Here is a 19,917-nt window from a genome sequence, read left to right on the forward strand (position 1 = left end):
AGAAGACTGAGTCTTAGTGTGTATAGACACATCATATGGGTAGATCACGAGCGGCTTGGAGCCGAGCGGGTGGCCGCATGAATTGACAAGTGCACACTTGATCGCAACTAATTCCCTGTCGTGAATTGAGTAGTTCGTTTCTGCAGTTTTCAGCTGGCGAGACTCGAACGCGATCACCCGATCTCGTGGCGTCTGCTTGCAGCAGTGCATAACCGATGGCAAAATCCGATGCGTCATAGATGACACTTAAAGGACGATCAGGGTCTGGCAAAGGCATGAAGGTGGCTGTCATTTACCCTGTCAAAAGCCTCCCGATGATAGGTGTCCCAACACCATTCCGTACTTCTTTAGGAAAATTCTTCAATGGCCGTGCCATTTCCGCATAATTTGCGCTATACTTGTGCCAGTAGTTGGCGAGGCCAAGCCACGTGTGCGAAAGTTTTGGTTCATTGAAACCGGCCAGTCCACAGTGGTCTTGGCCTTAGCGGGATTCGCTCGAAGGCTACGCTTTCCAATGAAGCACCCTGAAAAGGGTCATTCTTCGGCGCCGAAGATGCACTTGTCTGTATTAGCATAAAGCTTATTCATGCGCATGCACTCGAGCACCGCTCATAAATGGACGGGGTGTTCTCTTCATCCTTCCTCCCATGTTCCGCACGACTGTGGACGAAAATGTCGTCGAAGTATGTCTGTGCATACGCCCGGCGGGGCCTGAACAACTGCGTCACAAGACAATTAAATGTTTCTGATGCTTTGTCAGCCCTTGAGGCATCACCAGTCACTTCGAGAGCATTCTGCTCGGAGTACTCACCGCTATCAGCGGAACATTACTCGTACTCATGAGCAATTGGTAATACCCATCGACAAAGTCGAGTGCACTGCTCTTTGGACATCCAACCATATTGTTTTGAAGAATTTCCTTCCGAGGATCGGCGTCTGTGGCGGAATGGTGTCACACTGCTCCTTAGGCTGGGGGTCATTGGCGTGTTATGCATTATTCGGTTCCCGAAATCAGGTCGATCTCATGACGCACACCTCGGTCCGGAGATAGGACCGACGGCGGGTCTTTAGAGATGACGTCTTGCGTCAGTGACCATTTCTTAAGCTCGACTACCGAGCTTGGAGATAGCTAGCGCCACACACTTTTGCTCGGTCGGGAGCATGGAGGACGCCGTGGCTATCTCGACCTTCTCTATCCATCTTTGCCCTCGAAGGTATTAACACTTACCATGAGCGGCCTGGGTCGGAAAAGGTCATCCGTCGTCAACGGTGATGTCATGGACGCAGTCGATGCCGACATTTCTTGCTCTAGGTGCTCTAGCAGATCAATATTGTAGCTTAAAAAAGCCTCTAGGCGTGCGCTGGTCGCTTCAGGTCCTTGCAAAGTGAGGTGTTGCACGCCCTGCTTTTGAAGCCCGTCCTGCATGTCCTGGGGTAAATAAGATAACTGCTTTGAGCTCATAGATGGTCAGTCGTAAGACTCAAATGTAAATTGACTACATGTGCTACCAAGTGCAGCGGGGCTGCCGTAGCTCTTTTGCTTGGAGGATGCTTGGTTAATGTCGGTGACATTTGTTCTATACTTAGAACCAGTACGAGTGTAGCGGATCGCAATCAACTTACTCCAAGAGTAATTACAACCTAAACCCAAGGCTAATTTACTCGTCCGTTTAAAATGCAAGCTATATTTCTTGGTTTTATTTGTGGCAAAGCCGCCTCTATCTAAATATATATGTTATCTGTCTATATAGTAAATCCTTATTTAATGTATAACTACTGGCAGTCCAGCCACGTGCTAACTTCTTGTTTAAGAGTAGCCACACCATATTATTTGACCCACACGCTTCATGTCAGGGCACGCGAAACTCTGTTACACCACGAAATGAAAGCATGTGACACCTAAATTTTCCAAAAAACATAACCTTCGACACTTCTACTACTGTGCCCACCGCAAGATACGTGGCTATCGTATCCACATCTGCTATAAACAATATCTTGTGTACTGTCTTCTGTTTTCAGAAGTCGCGCGCCGTACTCCATTACACGACGCTTCCAAATCTATCAGGGCTCTATAGCATCACTAAGCCCTGAGACCTTGATAATAACACCAACAACCCTTCGCTGAGAGCCCCATCTATCTTGAAGATAGTCGCTCCATCTAAGGCTGGATTCCAATCACCACGGCTTCCACGAAATGCAAAAAATCGTTCCCAATAGACTGTCCTGTACCTAGAAAACAAACCTTTTCCCGCGAGAAGTCGTCGTCTCTCCATGTGTGTGAGCTCGACTAGTCGTACCTCTCAGTCGAGAGCGAAGGGGTTACGCAAGGTGCAAATACTTGTTTTCACACAGATTAAGCATCTGCAGTCATTGCCGCCTCAAAAAGATGGGGTGGACGCGAAAGGTTACGACGTAAGCTGCACCCGTTTAGAAAATCTTCAAGAAAATGCCAATCATTACCTCTTTTGAAAAATAGTCAGACGCCATCGCAGCGATAGGAGTTTAAATTCCTGGATACTGCCCGCACGTGTCCTCATTATTTGATTGGTCGACCACAAGTTCGAATTCATCCTATACGTACGGTTTAGCGGTGCGAAGCACCGCGACAACTATCGTTTTAAATGTCGTGTCGGGACTACTACTTCCAAGAAGATATTGCACATTAGTTTTCATTCTCGCATATGGCCTTCAGGCTTGGGGATTGTAAGCGCGACACGCTATGCTCTGTCTGGAGCATTGCTGAATCTGTGACTACATTAACTTCTCTCACAACGATGGAGAGATATTATACGTTCCATCTTTCAGAAGTCTGGATATTAAACATCAGCGGTCTCACAGCGGAAACCATCTGTTTCTTCACTCTCGCCCGGTTGATGCGCTCCTGGCCGTGCCTCACCCACGCATCTCAAAGCTGATGAGCGTTCCAAGGTGAGCTATTACCACCTTCGCCCCTTTGACCGTTAGTTCCCCCATCCCATCGTAGTCAATGATAGACATAAGCTTTTTAAGCTGATTGATTGTTCCGAGGTCAGATATTCATGTTCCATCCTCTTGGGGGATGCAAATATTTCACAATTCATCGTGGGATTCACTGCAAGTTCTGCCAAATGCAATGGGAGTATTGTGTACTGATCATAATGTAATCTTTGACTATCAGAGTCAGTGTTAACAAACGCACAGAGTTGAGGCTCGTGTGCTTCGGAATCAAAAGCATCTATCAACCAAAAGCATCTATCATTTGATGTGTCTATCTAGCCATGCTTTATCCAGAACTATTACATTTTGAATTTAGAATTAAATTAACAATTAAGATATAGGCTTGCTTTGTTTGAAACAAGGCTGTTTTTCCAGACGCCTATAACAGTTTTAATTTTTTAATTGGACCTCATTTTCATAAATATTGGAACCTACGAAAATTACAAGTGCAATTACTATTAGCTGTATTTACTGACCGAATAAGCAATAAATGTCCTCGCACGACAACAGTACTTTACCCATTTATATCCCACACAAATCAGGTCAATTCGAAAAATTTGTGACATACTTAGTCAAAATAATTTGTGAAGTTGCGGTATGACGCGCATGGGTCACATCTGTAATTGGTCTCACCTCCGCCTACGGTAGGCTCGTCATTGTCATATTTGCACCGTCACGTCCACGTCGCTGTTGATTGCGAAGTCCAGTTAGCAGCAACGTCTTATAGGCAGACAACCGGATGCGTGTGAAGAAACTAAACGTGAATCGGCGTAACAAACCAGGGGAAGACGAGCGGGACCTGACGGCTGCAGACGGTGAGCATTGCAAGTGGGTAAGTCCATCTAAACCTCAGCGTGGAGCAGCTGCCAGTGGCGGCAAGAGCAGCGGTTCGAGTAGTCCTACGGACGTCGAGCAGCAGCAACAGCTCTCGAGTGGTCAACTGGCATCGCAGTTTCACACTTGCAACAGCCGTTCATTTTACGCAGTGGGTGGCGTCGCACTGAAGATCCACGCAGGGGCGCCAGATACTGTGGAGATGACAGTGGCAAATCCGTTACGAAAGGAGCTGGCTGACCGAATTGCCGAGATTTTGCGAGTAATGAAGCCTCACGCACCTGATACGGTGCTATCTGCGCTGCCTAGACTGGCGCTGCATATTGAGAAGGCACTGTTTAAAGAAGCTAATAATGAGAAGGAGTACTTTGATCTGTCAACGCTGCATAGTCGCATCATCCGCATTCAGGAAAACAACCTCAAGAAGCTACTAGATCAACAGCAGCGGTCACAACCTCTTACAACCGAGCAGAGTGGTGGTTCAGCCAGAGCCCCTACTCGACTACTGACCGAGGAGCAAGCTCGCGTTATCTTTCGGCACCTGCAAATGTGGCGCCGAAAGCTTGTTGACATGTATGGCGTGGCGCCCTGGGATATTTTACCAAATTCTACGCTGGCTAAAGTGGCATTTTACATGCCAGCTACTGAGGAGGAGCTCTCGACGTGCGGTGTAGGAAATGAGCAAGCCGCGCGCTTCGGGTCATCATTGGTGCGGGTGCTAAATCATTGTCAAATTACAGTCTTGAAAAAACAGCTGAACCCATCCATCGATGCCAAGCATGTCCAGAAAATAGGTTTGGAGAAGCGCGGGTCTTCGAAACCGTCGGCTGTCGGTGCCAGTAAAAGGCGTAAAAAAGGTGAAGCTGTACATTCGGCCCTAGATTCAAGATTAAATGAAACCCCGTTGATGGCCCCTGCTCCTCTGCTTCCTGCTGTGGACTCACTTCCGACCTTGTTACCGACAGCCTCAATAAATCCTAACGGCGCGACCATAGCTCCCACGGCATTACAGCAGTCGTCATTTTCACCTGCAGCATCATCACAATCATCTTGCTGCCGCGGTCCTCAACAACAACCGTTTTTTGCACGGTTGCAGCCCCAACCGCAACAACCAAAGGAGCAGCAGCCAGAGAACCACATGCACCTGCTTATCCAAGGAGCAGGTCAACTTAGTAAGCAGCAGAATGCCAAGATCCTAGAGGCTTACGAACAGGAGGTTCAGTCACTGCGGTGGATGCTACATCAGTCTCAGCAGGAAAAGTTGCAGCTTGAAATGGAGGTTCATCGTTTGCGCACTGAGCTGCAGCGCACAAACTGTAGCAAATAAGATGGCAGTAATATTTCAGTATTTAAATTAGTAAGGATATAAAACATTAAAAGAATAAAGGCTTATACAATATGACAATATCCAGCTTTAAGACTTCTAATTCGCTCAAATGATATACTATCTTGATAGCCAAAATCCTGGTACGTTATTTGTGGTTATTCGGTTATCACACGCATGTCATGGCAGGCTTGTGCGTGCAGCGGCGACACTACATGTGCACTGTTGCAGCCGCACCAAGTACTTGTTTCTCACGAAGACGCAACTACACACTGTATTAAGCATTTGGATTTAATTCGCGTCAGCTTAAAGCTACAGCAGTCAGCTATATTTGTGCTGGAGTGCGTAATCGACCGCCGCCAGGCGTTTGATCCTGGCAGTGCCAAAGTTTATCTCTGTAGCGGACGCATCCAGCTGCATTCATGGGTTTTAGATGTATGCAGTCAAGAGGAAGACACGATTGTAACGCTAGAGAAAGCTCCCCTAGCACCTCTGGTGTCTATTTGGCTGAGTTTCAAGACTAAGTTTCCTCTTGTCGCGACATTTGACAGCAGCAGCGTTCGCCTGGAGTCGAAATATTCGAGCGTCGATTTGATGTTTGGAAGCGCTCTGAACAAAACTAATCTGGAAGAAGTGGTTCGACGTCAGCTATGCGCCTCAGGAACAATACTAGCAGCGGAAGTAGGACAACTCGTACCTGTGACACTGTTTGGTGAGACGTATGTTTTCAAAGTTGATAATGTAAAATATAAAGCAGCAAGTGAGGAGCAAATTCGTGTGGTTGTGTCTGGGTGGAGCAATTGCACAAATTTACAAGGACCAGCCGATCTAACAGAACAGCTCACCATGCTAAGCATTAAGGAGAAAGTTGATACAGATGCCGCTTTGTCGTATGTCAATAAGCTAGAAACTCGATTGTGGCATACTGGCTTCGTAGGATACAGTTCATTTGTGCAAGACGTGCTTTTGTGTATAGTCCTTATGCTAAAACACGGACAGAAAGGTCATGTAAACGATATGAAGATTGATCATGTAGGGTCACAAGGAGTGCTTCTTTCGGGTGTAAATGGCGTGGGAAAGTCACTTGCGCTTATCGCTTTGCACGGTGAGCTAGACCGCAAGAAAATTCGAACGTGGTGCGTTGACGGGATGTCGCTGCTTATGGGAGCTGCAAATTCAGCGTTTTCCTCGGCTTTTGAATACTTAGTGTACAATCTAGAACAGCATTTTCCTGGTTTAGATTTCTCCGGTGATCGTGCGACCGTGTCCAGTACATGTCCAGGAGTGGTACTTATTGATGATTTAGACGTGCTTTTTCAGTCGGTGGACGAACAGGTCACCGGTAGCTTAAAATCTCAGCTTTCGCAAGTTGGCTTTGCACTGCTGCGTTTGATGGATGAGTGTAGCTTGAGCAATAGACATTTGGTTTTTGTTGGAGTAACTACGAGCGCTGAGCTGAAGATACCTGCCTCTGCCAAGCGGATTGGACGTTTTGAGAAGGTGTTCGATCTGGTCGTTCCTACACAATCATCTCGCCGTGAGATTATAAGACGAAATCTTGTTGGGCTTCCCATACATCCTCAAGATATTTGTGCGACTGACGAATCAGATTTTCATTTGGCCTCGCGTCTAGCTTTGTTGACGGGAGGCTTCGTAGCGAAAGATCTAGTGCGCATTTGCCGGAATGCGGTCGCGCAAGCTTACGCTGATTTATCAAACGATGGAGTATCACTAAAGCCTTCAATATCTTGGTCTTACCTTTTGCAGGCCCAGCAAAAGGTTAAGCCATCGCAACTTCGCGAGTTAAATGTAGCGTCACCTGGTGCCCTAGCTGACGGAAATCTTGTTTTTGCTGGCTATTCCGCAATACAAAGACAGTTTGCTGACTTTATTTCCTGGAAATTTCACCCGACTGCAGCAATGAGTGTATGTTACTAGGCAGTGTGTGAATCTGCAAGTGCTGAATAATTTTGTAGCGTTTAGGGATTTCAAACGCGTCAGGAATATTGCTTTCAGGCCCATCAGGCTGTGGTAAGACATTGCTTGTAAAGACTATGGCTGCTCAAGCTCAGGTCAACTTTGTCTCTGTCAAGGTATTGTTTTGCTGTCATACGATTTCGGCAAATCTTGTTAAGCTAATTATGTGGTTGTAGTCATCGGAGTTGCTATCCAAGTATTTAGGAGACAGTGAAAATGCAGTGCGTCAGCTCTTTGGTACGAAACGAGAAGGTTTTTATCATCATGAGATTTAGTAAATCCAAAACTGTCTTGTGCACTTGAAGCCCGAGCGCGTGCAGCCGCCCCCTGTCTCTTATTTTTTGACGAGTTTGATTCAATTGCCTACAAGCGTTCATTTGGTAAAGGCGACGATGGAAGCAGCGGCGGTGGAGTCTACGCACGAGTACTCTCCACAATTTTGAACGAAATGGACGGTGTGGGCTCACACCGTGTAGCCACCCCCCCTGTCTCGCTGAACAAAAATGCCTTCAATTTAAACGCGAACGGCGAGGGAATCCTTGTTGTTGCTGCATCAAATCGAAAGGATTCTTTAGATGCTGCTCTCGTTCGTCCAGGCCGTATCGACAAGAGTCTAGAGTTAAGTTATCCATCACGACAAGATATTCAGGTGACGAGCATCCGCAAACATCATGTTTGACCTTTGCCTTAACTTTTCTTTGTATGCATAAATTAGGAAATTTTTGCTCTATACACATCTAAGATGCCGCTAGCCGCTGACGTTGACCTTCAAGCACTTACAGCACGACCCAGAGGGTACAATATTTCATACTGTACAAAGATTGAATGGCACACTGACCACGCTTTGAACCGCAAATAGATGTCGCATGCTAACAGGAGCTGACATTGCGGCAATTTGCAAGGAGGCTGCTTTCCGCGCACTTCGTGAAGACGTCGAAGCGAAGCTAATTCATTTGTGCCATTTTAATGCTGCATGGGATCAGCGCGCAGAAATATCCCCGACTTTGACGACCCATCTGAAGCCAAAATAGACTTTGTAATATATGCGTGATGCGCGGCATGGGTGTAGTTTCAGACACCCATAAGGTCCATAGCGATTCTCCTTTAGATGTCAGCGAGGTGATAATGAAAAATGGCTGGGCACGTCACGCGGAATTTGTTTTAACACTTGACGTAGATCTTTATTACGAGCCAAAACTGCTCTCATTGCTGACTTTTTCTTTCGAACTGGAACGGATTTTCCTTGTACCTCTGTTTCATGCGATCTGGATCGCTTCTCCTTGCAATTCGTGCATGCAGTTGTTGTGTAGAGAATAGCTGCACCACTTCTATCATCTTGTCCGTCATTCATCTGACCGAACACCGTTTTGAACGGAAAAAAGGCTTGCAAGAAGGGGTGACAGAGCGCCCTTTTTGCGGTAATTCTCGTGCACGGGTTCACGTCCAGTAAACTAAAGATGAAGTCTTGAAACTGATTAGCCTCTGGTGCTGCTGCTTCTAAACGAGCTTGCAGTAATGTGGAGACGGAATTGTTGACGGCAATTTTAGTTTTTTTTTTATATCGTTCAGCAGATTGGTAGGGAGCACACGCCGTTTCCAATGGAATTCCGTGCATCACGATACATTCGATCTGATTTAAAAGGTGGTCATTCTCGTGTTTTGTAACATCCATGCGTTTGTGCGCTGAAGTTTCCAGAGCTGATAACATAAATAACGGTTTACCAGAAACACACTCGATAAGCAAGCAACCAAGTGACCACATGTCCATAGCAGGGCAAAGCAATAGCCCTGCAGCCACTTCTGGAGCTCGATACGTGACAGTCTGAACATCAAAGCCTCCACTCTTACACTCTGCAGTATGCGCTGCCAACTCACTCGAATCCAGGCAATTTCCAAAGTCTATGAACTTCACTGGCGAAGAGCATGGCAACAGTAGAGATGATGATAACATATGAGCTTTTGCACTTGTGCGCACAACATTCTCTGGCTTCACATCTGCGTGAATGAGTCCTTGATCATGGAGAAATGCTAGCGCGCCACAAAGATGCACCGCCATCTGACGAATCTCCGTTAAAGTTAGCGGCTGGGCAGTTGAGAAAACACTACACATTTTTTCCTTATACTGTGTATCAGGGGACTGGATGGTCATGGCATCAGATACGAGTTTCCGATCTCGTTTAAATAGCTTGATCGTCCAATCGGGAGCTCGGACTGCCTCGGGCGCTTGACGCCATGGTCCCCAGCATTCCACATTCAGTACTGGAGGTCCAAGTAGCTCCAGCACAAGACAAAAAAGACCCTGCTCTTTAAAGGTTTCTATTAGACGCACCACTAATAGGCATGCTCACAAAAAGCGAGTCAGCATTTATCCAGTAGAAGGCTCGCCAATTGAGGACCTACCCGCACAAGATGCGTGGAAGTCGACTTCGTTGATCCGTCGCAGCGTTGAAGCCTCATGCTCACCTAGCGCGTTAAATTCTTGCTGGCGCATGCATTTTATGGCCACGTGACACTGCTGCTGCACGTCCAGAGCACTAAATAGTTGAGAGATGAGGGTGAGGTGGACAGCAAGCTTCTTGGAGATACGGACGTACATACCGAATGATTACTGCAAAGGTGCCACTTCCAATACGGCGTAGGAAGCGGTAGCGGCCGTTGTGCAGCAGGGTTTGCCCTTCCACCAACGTCTGCATTTTTACGTACTTTTCAAACAGATATTGATCATACTGGCAACATTTTGCTAGAATTACGCATGAATGAGATTTAAAAAAAGTATCAAGCATGCTGACGAAAACTAAATCATGTGGGAGTTTAATGCCCGAATGACTCTCGCACGGAAGTACTTGCTGGACCACGATCTCTTAAGGTCAGAGTCGGCAGTGCAACTCAATACATCGAATGGAAAGTCGCAGATATGAAAGCTCTGGTCTTGCTAGTCAAAATACTCTCTCAGCCGACTTGCCAAAAAGCAAAGTTGAGCAGTCTATCGGCTGTAGCGTAATTATTGAGTCTTTGCCAATCAAGTGGGTTGAATCAGCCTCATTTACCTTATCTAGCCTCATAAACTGCGCAAGTCATTACAACCACCATACTCACCGAAACAACAGATGTACATTGTTGTGTGACATTCCCAATTTCTTCAGGCTTCGTCAAGAGTATGAAATGCTGCTTGTCTCAGAATTAGTAAAAAATGTCAGAAGAAACGCGAGGATTGCGTTACAGAGAAAAAAAATCCGAGCACTTGCGCGGAGAGGCTGCGGTGTTGCCCCACTCATTGATTTGCGCTCAAAACGACGTACATGCCTCTGCAGAATCTACTCCTTTTACATAAATGTTGTGACAGATTCCAAGTTCCATCGGTACCGTCACGAAGGCTTTGGTTCAAAATCAACTTTAGAATGATACCTCGGCTACTCTTCGTAGTGTGCGCGCCGCTATGGCTTCGGGCCAAGACGAAGTAAAGCAACAGGCCATACCAAAGGCAGGTAGGACGCAAGAATATGTTGTGGGACATTGAATCAACTCTACCTACCTACCTACCTACCTACCTACCTACCTACCTACCTACCTACCTACCTACCTATACAATTAAAAAACTAAGTTACAACCGTCCTACATCGGTTGCAACTTGGTCTTTTAGATCGTAATAAGAAATACATTGAGTTATACTCTTATTATGAAAAGTTAATGCGAACACATCCAGTATTCTACGTGGACTCTCCGCGATCTCGCTTTTACGAGCAAGTAAGACGTGAAGAGCTCTGTTGCAGACGAATAGATGTCTCAACCAGCCACTACTCTCTGCTCCAAAGCAGCGACGTGAGTCTGAGCCGCTGGAGGCGTCTAAGGCCAGGCAGTACGATGGAAATGCTCCAAGAAAAAATTCGAGATGTGGCTTATCTCTGTCTCTGATGCACACCGTGACTCTCGGAGAGAGTCGACCGGCCACCAACTGTAATGAGGTTACACGTACTCTTATATGAAAGAGCGGGTCGGAGAATAAGGTGTGGCCGTACATAGGTGTAATCCGAAAATAAGCCACCACGTGGCAGGATTGCCAGTAGTAATGCATATTACTATATTAACTAGTTTTAATATATTAATTAAGTATTACTATATTAATTAGAAAAAAACCTAAAGTTTTAGATATTGGCGGCTCTGCCGAAACTAAAGCCATTAAATGCAGTTTCAATTCTGAGCGGAAGAGGTCACTTACCTTGGTTAAGATTTTCAGTACTCTTGAAGGCAGCGGATTGCAATCCGCTGCACTCGAACTGGTTCTTATCAAGATCGTAAGGTCGACCTTAGCTAAGCTTCATCTAAGCAAAGAGCTACGGCAGCCCCGCTGCACAACCATGAGAGTCAATGAGAACATCAATCGCGGGAGGATTGACCTCCGACGGCACAGCTCAATGAGCAAGAATGATCTTCATTCACGCGAAACTTTTGGTGTGCCGGCAGGTATACCAGGGCTTAACCCTTATCCAGAAACCATGGGAGTTCGAAATCCTTCTTCGGCAATATTGCTCTGGTATCGCGGCCGCAAACGACCCCGAGTATCCTCGGCCTTTGTTTCTCTAGGAGAAGCATTATAGCGCGATTCCTACTTGTTGGAGGTTACCGACTTTGCAGTAGAAATACCCTTTGGTCGTATTTATAACAGCTTTCTCACGAAGACAAGCGGGCTGTAAGAAACAGAAACCTGAGGTAATGGGTTATCATCTTGACGTGCGCGTCGTGCTCTAAATTATTCAATCTCAAGCATGAGATGACGACGCTCAAGGCGGACGTCAGCTTCGTTACAGCTGGCATGAAAACATTTAAGAAAAGTGAGACGGCGTGCTTTCCTTGTCTAGTGCGCGAACTGAATCATAAATAATTCTAATACCCATGATAAATTCCACATGGAGGGTAAGGGTTCACGAACCGTTGCTGCTGCAAGCGCAGACGGTACCTCTCGGTAGTGATGACCCGTGTGTTGAGAAATGCTCACTGAGTGACTTTTTCGCGCTCATTTTGCTCCGATTTTTAGTGGAAGACCCACACGCATGGGCGCAAAGGAACACCACATCAACGAGACGTAATCGCGACATATTTTTGACGATTCGGCGTGACTCTTGCGCTTGAAGTAAAGCAAGCTGGTTACCTTGAGTCAAGCTCACTCCGTTGGCAACGAGCTGGAAATCGCTGTTGGTTCCGCGGCGGGGATATTTCTCACGAATGGAAAAGATTTCGAGATGCAACGGGCAGGCTGAGCGTGGTGAGTGCTTTGTTCTCGGAAAACAGCTGGGCCGTGTATTGGCGAATGACTGCTAAGGTGATTGGTCGGGATTGCAAAAAATAATTCCTTCTCCACCAAGCCTTGAGCCATGGGATGGCCTCGTCAGTGGGACGCGAGGGTAAATAAGCCCGTTCACGTAGAATGGCGTATAGCTGGTAGATGAATGTTTAGAGCAGACTCCACGAGTGGCAACATAGCGCTCCAGTGCTTCGGCGTCTCAGCGCAGACGCTGCGAAGAAAGTCTTCGACGACGCTATTTTTTTCGCGCTCAGTCTGACCATCGGTCTGCGGATGGTCCGCTGTGGACATAGTCAGCTTGGTGCCCAGCACCCTGAAGATTGTAGACCAAAACTTCCTTGTGAAGCATCAGAGACAATTGACCCCGGTAGTCTATGCTTTCGAAAGACACGATCGACAAACAGCGTCGCTGTACCCACACCGTCGATGGTGTTCGGCAAGATAAGCCATCGTGCTCAAACGGTCCACGAAGACCACCACAAACTGTGTTGCCCGCCGAGCCCTTCGGCGGACCAAACACAACGTCCATACTCGTGGACTGCTAGCACCCAGAGGGTGCCGGTAAATTGGCCAGCGGTGCCGCCGCATTCGGGGAGAGTTTTACCCTCTGACACGCCTCACACGTGCGCACATATTTGCTCGTCCATTTGTACAGCTTGTGCTACCAGTAGCGGCAACTCACCGAGCTGTACATCTTCTCACGACCGAGATGACCACTTAGTTGGGTGTCGTGGGCCTCATAGAGATAACGGTTTTTTAAATCCTTATTATGGGAAACCACAATTCGTGGCGTATCCGTTGAATTGGTGCTATAATACAGCAAACCGTTATTTAACGAATATCGGTAAAACCGTGTGCGCAAACAGAAAATAAGAGCCATCTGGCCATCCTCTGCGAGAGGTGAGGCGACAGAGTCGCAGTGCGTAATGGCGCATGGTCTGTGTAGATCACAAACGGCTTAGAGCCAAGCAGGTGCATTCTGAACTTGACAAGTGCATACTTCATCGCAAGTAACTTTTTGTTGTGGACTGGGTAGTTCCTCTCCGCAGCCTTGGCGAGAAAGATTCTTTAAATGAAAATGAAGTAACAGTAGTAGTCTTGCTGCACTTTGCTTTGTATACCCACCTTAGTTAATGGTTACCATCAACTGTTGATAAGACAAAGTGATATTTATCTCATTGCAATGAGTACTGCGAGCGTTTTGCTTCCGGAGTGGCTGATTGTACCACAAAGATTATAAAATGCACCAGGGGCGCTCCAGCGTTTGGTGCCACAGCTATTCAGGCCACATTGTGACCATGCACAGAACTTTTTTGGCGATATACTCGTCCATTGTCGTACAGAGCACGATAAGCTGAATGAGAGATGTCACATTTTTAACTAGTTAGTAATGCTCGGGCATATGCGCCTCAATAAGCTACATGCCAACACCGACAAGTGTACCTCTGCTTCCGACAAATTCTCTTTCTGGGTTGTCACAGCGGAGGAAAGGGCCCCGCAAAAATAAAGACTTTCGTGAATTGGCAGGTATTCTTCACGTATCCGCTTGACGAAGTGGATCGATCGGGCCACATAGCGCGTACATACAAGTGAAATGTCGCATATGTCGCATATAAATGGGTACGGTGAGAATTATGCCAGCCTAGCACGAACCGTCATTAATCTCTTAATAAAACTGTACGACAGGGCTACCATTCGTAAATGGTACCATACCTCATTTGCAAATGTTTTCGGATTCTTGAGTTCCACTTCGGCAATATGACCTTGGTGCCGTGGCCGCTTTCAACCTACCGCACCCTCGGATATTACTTAAATCAAAGGCACGGTCCCTGTCGCAGCGCGCTTTCTATTAGTGGATGGTAGTCGACCTTGTAAGGAATAGGTTTCTCAATCGGTAGCTGTAACAACTTGTTCTCCCTTAAACTGAGTGGATACTCATTGGCACTGTCGCCGGTTTGTAGTGCCCACAGCGGAATACGTGTTGATAATATAATGGGGACAGTCCCATTACACATGTTGTGTAAAGCACATAATTTTGTGTGAGGTCAGCTTTAACAATATATCTTGCATAGTTATATATTCCTTAATTCTCTTTATCAGGATTGGACGCTACTTATCGGTTTAGAAAAATTGTTTATGACCTTTCTCATCTCATTAGACAGCTGTTACAGCTACCGACGAAGGGTCCTATTTACTGCAGTGTTGGTTGCCTCCCGCTAGTGAAAAGCTTGCTGCGATGAACGATTCTGTCTCTTATTATAAAAGGGATAACTGCCAATGGTTTGCCGGGTTGTGAGCGGTCACGCCACCGAGTAAAACTCGCCGATGTGGAACCCAAGACTCCCAGCTTTTAGACTAAGGGTAATCCTTAAGACTTCACAAGGTATTAGCACCAGCACCAGTGCACGGCAATGGTACTGGACCCATTACACCACCTCCCACTCAAAAATGAATTTACCTATAATTTTTCAAACTTTCTCCGACTCTGAGACTCGGTCATTCGTGATCCCGCACTGGGACTAATTTCATTAAACATGTTGTGGAAGCCACATAATTCTGTCCGTGTTTAACATTAACTATATATATATATTGCATAATTGTATATCCGTCAATTCTGTTATATGGGAATTGGGGGCAGTCATCAGTTTTTTGGGAGGTTAAGGCCTATTTGCTATAATATGTATTACTTAACCTTTTCCTTCTCGTTCACGTAAATCAACGGCTCGCTGGAAGTGAGCAACACGCGGTGAAGCGTGTTGACTGATTTAACAATAAGTGCGTGTATGCGAACAGGCAATTCCCATTACACTTGTCACAAATAGGCATTATAGTGCCGACTACTTCGATGGACTCATCTTTCGATAATGTGGACACCACAGGCGGTGGACGCTATCGGATCAACAGGGACAGGTATTCGTTCCTGATACACTCGCAACGGGAGCGTGTGGTGAAGTTGCGAGCTTTAATCGATATTCACGCGGTCTCCAATTGGATCAAAAAGTAGTGACTCAACAATTATTAGCAAAATTTGCTGCGTATGAGCAAGGATCATTGGAACTTTTACACCGACGCCGACTCCGTCACCTCCGACACAAGTGTTTATAACACCGACGGTATGGATGAAATGTCCCGTAAAAATCAAGATGAAAGCTTTCACGGAGAAGACGATAAAAGTCCTGCGTTCTGACAGCGAGAAATGGACATCGCTATCGCGATGGCTCAAATTCGTACTCACTGCAGTCAAGTGGCCTTCGCCATGTCGCATTAAAAATGAATGTCCACGTTTGGGCGACGACATGGAAACTCAACCATTTCGGCTACATTGCCACATGGCAAGAGTTGAAGAGGGCTATAGATTTGATGCTTCTTCCGCCGGATGTGGCATTTGGACAACGGTCAAAGTTTTTGTCATGCCGTCAAGAAAGTAGCAGAATGTACGACTATGTATAGAAGCTCCGTAAGCTTCGTGCCAATATGGCAATCGAACAACTATCAGAGGCGGTGATAGTCACTGTGACTATATAGGGACTCAGTTATGGTCCTCCTTAGACTGAAGTTTTCCGCCAGAGTTTGACGACTGTGGAAGATACAATTATGATTGCACTGCGTGAGAGCTGCTGCCAACGTCACGCACGTGGTCAATCAACCAACCCGATGGATGCAGAGACCGCTACTACTAGAAATTTAGTAGCAATGGATCTCAGCGCGGTGGCTTTCCCAATTGGGAGAGGAACCTTTCAATACAACTCTCGTCGTAGTGGCTCCGAGCCACGTGGTACCAATACCACAAAGCGTTCGAAAAACGCTGGTACCCAGTAGACGCTGGGCGGTGGGCACGGGCGGACATAAACTCTTGTGAGTGTGATGACAGAATCACTTAGGAGAGTTTAGCTCCTGAACGATCATTGTTCTTCGTTAACGACACGAGTCGAGGTGGTCTCATCGTGGTCACAGCGAATCTGAAGGGTTACAGTCATCCATTTGGAGTCTTGATCGACTTTGGCGAGACGCGTTACTACGCGCGAGAGCTATGTGCCCCGCAAAATGGTTCAGTGCTTTCGGATGCACCATATAGAAGCAATGGCTTATTTTAGTGAAGTTGGCCACTGGTGCGATGGCCACTGCGAGGAACATTATGGTTGATCTTCAACTGAAGTTTGACGACTTCAGTTCAAAGGACATCATCACATTCCTCGAGATGGACAAATGGTATGATCTGATTGTAGGTATATCGAGATGCATGACAGATGGTTTTTTTGGCTATCGAAAACGATGGGGGGTAGCTCACAGGAAGAAGCGTTCAAGCGCTCGGCAGTCATATGCTGTTGGAAATAATCCATACTTATATCATGCGATTGGCAATCCACAGGTCAGGGGAGATATGAAGTCGTATGGAGTGACGACTAGTGATCACACAGGAAGTGTGTCGACAGATCAAGTGGTACCCGGAACTGGTCATTTGAGAAGGATAAGTCGTTGGTGGGCATGGCAATTTGCCCAACGGAAAGAATTTATGAGGGAGAAATGGCGTTTGTTGCCACCGTCAAGACGGAAGAATGTTGTTGACATGTGTGTACTGGAATGTCGAAGGAAGCGACTGCTGCTGCATATACCACTACTCCCATTAATATATTGCTCAAGTTGGATTGTGGGTCAGTGGGTATAACTGACCACGGAGGTGATGCTCCCACCCGATGATGGGCTGAGCACGCACATGTGAAGGCATCAACAGAATTAGCTGATCGTGGACTGATACTCCCGCCCAAAATGCGGTTGAGTCTGCGGGTAAGTTAATTTAGCGTACTACTCCCCATGATGGAACTGTAGCATGGGAATATGCCTGTTCACATATAGTGGATGTAACGACTGGTTGTGAATTTGCCAGAACATATGTTCGTTTGGCATTGTTGCCGACGATGGAAGAGCTGATGCAGCTAGAAAAAGTCACTTACGATGCCTTTTTACACGACATCAAGTGTGATGGTACTGCAAAGGTCGTGTTGCTACAGTCGAAGGTCAATATAGCGGAATCACGCCCCCTGATCTTCCTCCCGAACGTGAAGTTCGACACGAAGTTGATCGTGAATCCTATTTGAAGCATGCAGTGCTTCGAAAGTGGCCACTGTCACGTGAGAAAATTGAGTATTTCAATACGTTATTTGTTTGAAAGCTAGTTGCTGATCTGGTGAGGAAACGCAAATCTTTTCACAGCGTGCCAACGTTTTGTGTGCGTAAACCAAATGGTAAATGGCGTATAGTTTACGCCTATAACTAGTTGAATGCGCAGATTATTCTCGCGCAAACGCCGATTCTGCGAAAGGATGGTATCATCCACCGTATGTCCGGCTGTACACAGTTAAGTGTACTTGAACTAGTCGATAGATATTACCAAATCTTGATGAGGGAGGGGGACGTCCCTTTGACGGCTATTAGTACACCGCTCAGTATGTTACGGGAGTGGTTTGTGATGCCACAAGGATAACCAATGCTCTGGCAACATTCAGTTCACATTCAATTGATTGGTCTTCAATCTGTTTCGACCACCGCGACTCTTCGCACAAACATAATTTGACGATATTTTAGTTCATTCGAAGGACGAAGTTGGCAGATATGCTGCACATCGTGTGGTGCTAGAATGTATGTGTGAACAATCATTGCATGCGAATTTCGCAAAGTGTAACTCTCACGATATCTGAAGCAAGTAAATAGGGCGTAGGCAAGCCATTCCAAGTAAAATTACGATGCAGTATTTGTTTGGGATTCAGTAAGAAACTAACTTCAAATTGTTGACAATGATATTCAGCAACTTGGCCAAGTGGAAGGAAGCGCACGACTCAAAATTGACTCGCTACAAAAGAACAACACATGTTCGCTGGTTTCATTGTCTACAAAAATTGATGCAGTCGGCTATTGGTGGATGTATCAGATCAAAGTAAACCAAGCTGGTGAGGTCAGCAATTAAAGGCGCGACAAATTTTATTTAAAATTGACTATGAATGAAAAATTGATTCCGTGGTCAATTTCAATTTAATTTGATTATTATCCAGTGTGGTAGCCATGTACAACCTGACTGCTTACCAAATGAAGCCAAGCCGACTTTTCTAAATGGGCAAATCGATCACGAAGCTTTCATGTACAATCAGCAAAATCATGGTTATTGAACAGGTTCAGCGGTAATTTTATCGACCAAAACAGTCGCACCGAGCGGAACATACTATCGACAAATCCATGATCGAGCTGGGTATCAAAAAGTGCGCCGATAACGTCAAGCGGGGTGATCAGAACATGATCGTTGTAGCACTTTACGTTGATAATTTTGTCTTCACAAGTACAACGCGAAGCTGCATAAGTTGACAGAACAAGCACTTAGCAAACGTTTCGACATGGCGGACAGATTAGGGTGATCTGAATTAGTTCTTTGGCGTCGAAACCTAGCCGAAAAAAATAAGGGGCGTTGTTACAACGCGTCAGACTAAGTTTGCAAATAATATTTTAAAGAGCTTCAATAAATGAAAAAGCAAACCAGTCAGGACTCCACTATATCATGACTTTAATTTGACAAATAAAATGTGAGAAAATCGGCTGCAGACACAGCGAGTCAATGACAAATGTGCCTTGCTGCAATGTAGCCGGCTGTTTGATGTTTTTTATGGGTAGAAGTTGGCTGGACCGCGCCAAGCATTTGAGCGTATCTTTTGCTACATTTAAGGAGCGACTATATGTGAAATAAATTTTTGCATCCGACTTCATGTCCCTTTTCGAATAGCATTGCGTGCCTCTTGATCGTATTCAACTTTCTCACGCACAAAGTGATACCGGTATCAACGTGCTCTTTTTGTAAAACTCAGGGTTCTTTGCTTGCGCATTTCATCGCTTTGAACATTTCATTCTCTATCTTTCCTAGCTCGCACAGAAATACCTCGAGCCAAACTTCTTCTTAAACAGCTTCTGCCAGTGCTATGTACTCCGTTTCCAAGGAATAACGTGCTATTGCTCACTGCTCCTTGCTTCTGTTAATGCGACGCCACGATCATGTCATGAGCGCATATACGATTGTACTTCTCCGGGCTTCTGTGTCATCTGCTCAATCTGCGTCTGAGTAGGTCGAAGCTTGCCTTTATCTTGCATTATGATGAGCAAGCCAATAACTGCCGAGCAGTTTGAGTACTTGCATGCTATTCTGGTTGGGCATACGAACAGCAAAGACAGTTGAGTCGAGAGGGGTATTGTCGACGAAGCTACTCGACCGGTTTCAAGTCGTCAGTAAGCCAATTCGCTTGGAAAGGTTACTAGTACAGTACTGGTATGGCAACTACTGTTCGTCTGGAGTGGTACTAGCTGATTGGTCAAGATGTCTCTGAGATACACCATGCGACCCGGTGGCGTGGGTCGAATGGTCAATGCTTCTGGAGCTTACGCTGTGTGGCGCGGGTTCGAGCCCCTCAGCGCACAAAATCGTAATCGTACCAGACATGCAAGAAATGTCGGCTGCATACTAAATATTACC

The 19,917-nt window shown here is 46.2% G+C and overlaps 3 protein-coding genes across 3 annotated transcripts; 2 read left to right on the top strand and 1 right to left on the bottom strand.

The window, feature by feature from the left end:
- Positions 1–3,715: 3,715 nt before the first annotated feature.
- PHALS_09560 (HRDC-like) lies at positions 3,716–5,137 on the top strand (the record flags this gene model as incomplete). Its single annotated transcript, XM_024724192.1, has 1 exon — positions 3,716–5,137. The coding sequence occupies one exon, from the start codon at positions 3,716–3,718 to the stop codon at positions 5,135–5,137; it is 1,422 nt and encodes a 473-aa protein (XP_024571808.1).
- Positions 5,138–5,311: 174 nt separating this feature from the next.
- PHALS_09561 (cell division cycle protein 48) lies at positions 5,312–8,142 on the top strand (the record flags this gene model as incomplete). Its single annotated transcript, XM_024724203.1, has 7 exons — positions 5,312–6,913; positions 7,013–7,060; positions 7,111–7,227; positions 7,288–7,348; positions 7,417–7,760; positions 7,827–7,906; positions 7,971–8,142. 7 exons carry the CDS (start codon positions 5,312–5,314, stop codon positions 8,140–8,142), a joined length of 2,424 nt encoding a protein of 807 aa, XP_024571809.1.
- Positions 8,143–8,222: 80 nt separating this feature from the next.
- Positions 8,223–9,847, bottom strand: PHALS_09562 (cmgc protein kinase; the record flags this gene model as incomplete). The annotated part of the gene is made up of 4 exons (XM_024724214.1): positions 8,223–9,442; positions 9,512–9,645; positions 9,710–9,798; positions 9,839–9,847. 4 exons carry the CDS (start codon positions 9,845–9,847, stop codon positions 8,223–8,225), a joined length of 1,452 nt encoding a protein of 483 aa, XP_024571810.1.
- Between the last annotated feature and the right edge of the window lie 10,070 nt (positions 9,848–19,917).

Source organism: Plasmopara halstedii (genome assembly GCF_900000015.1).
Source record: "Plasmopara halstedii genome assembly, contig: Scaffold_42, whole genome shotgun sequence".
NCBI lineage: Eukaryota > Oomycota > Peronosporomycetes > Peronosporales > Peronosporaceae > Plasmopara > Plasmopara halstedii.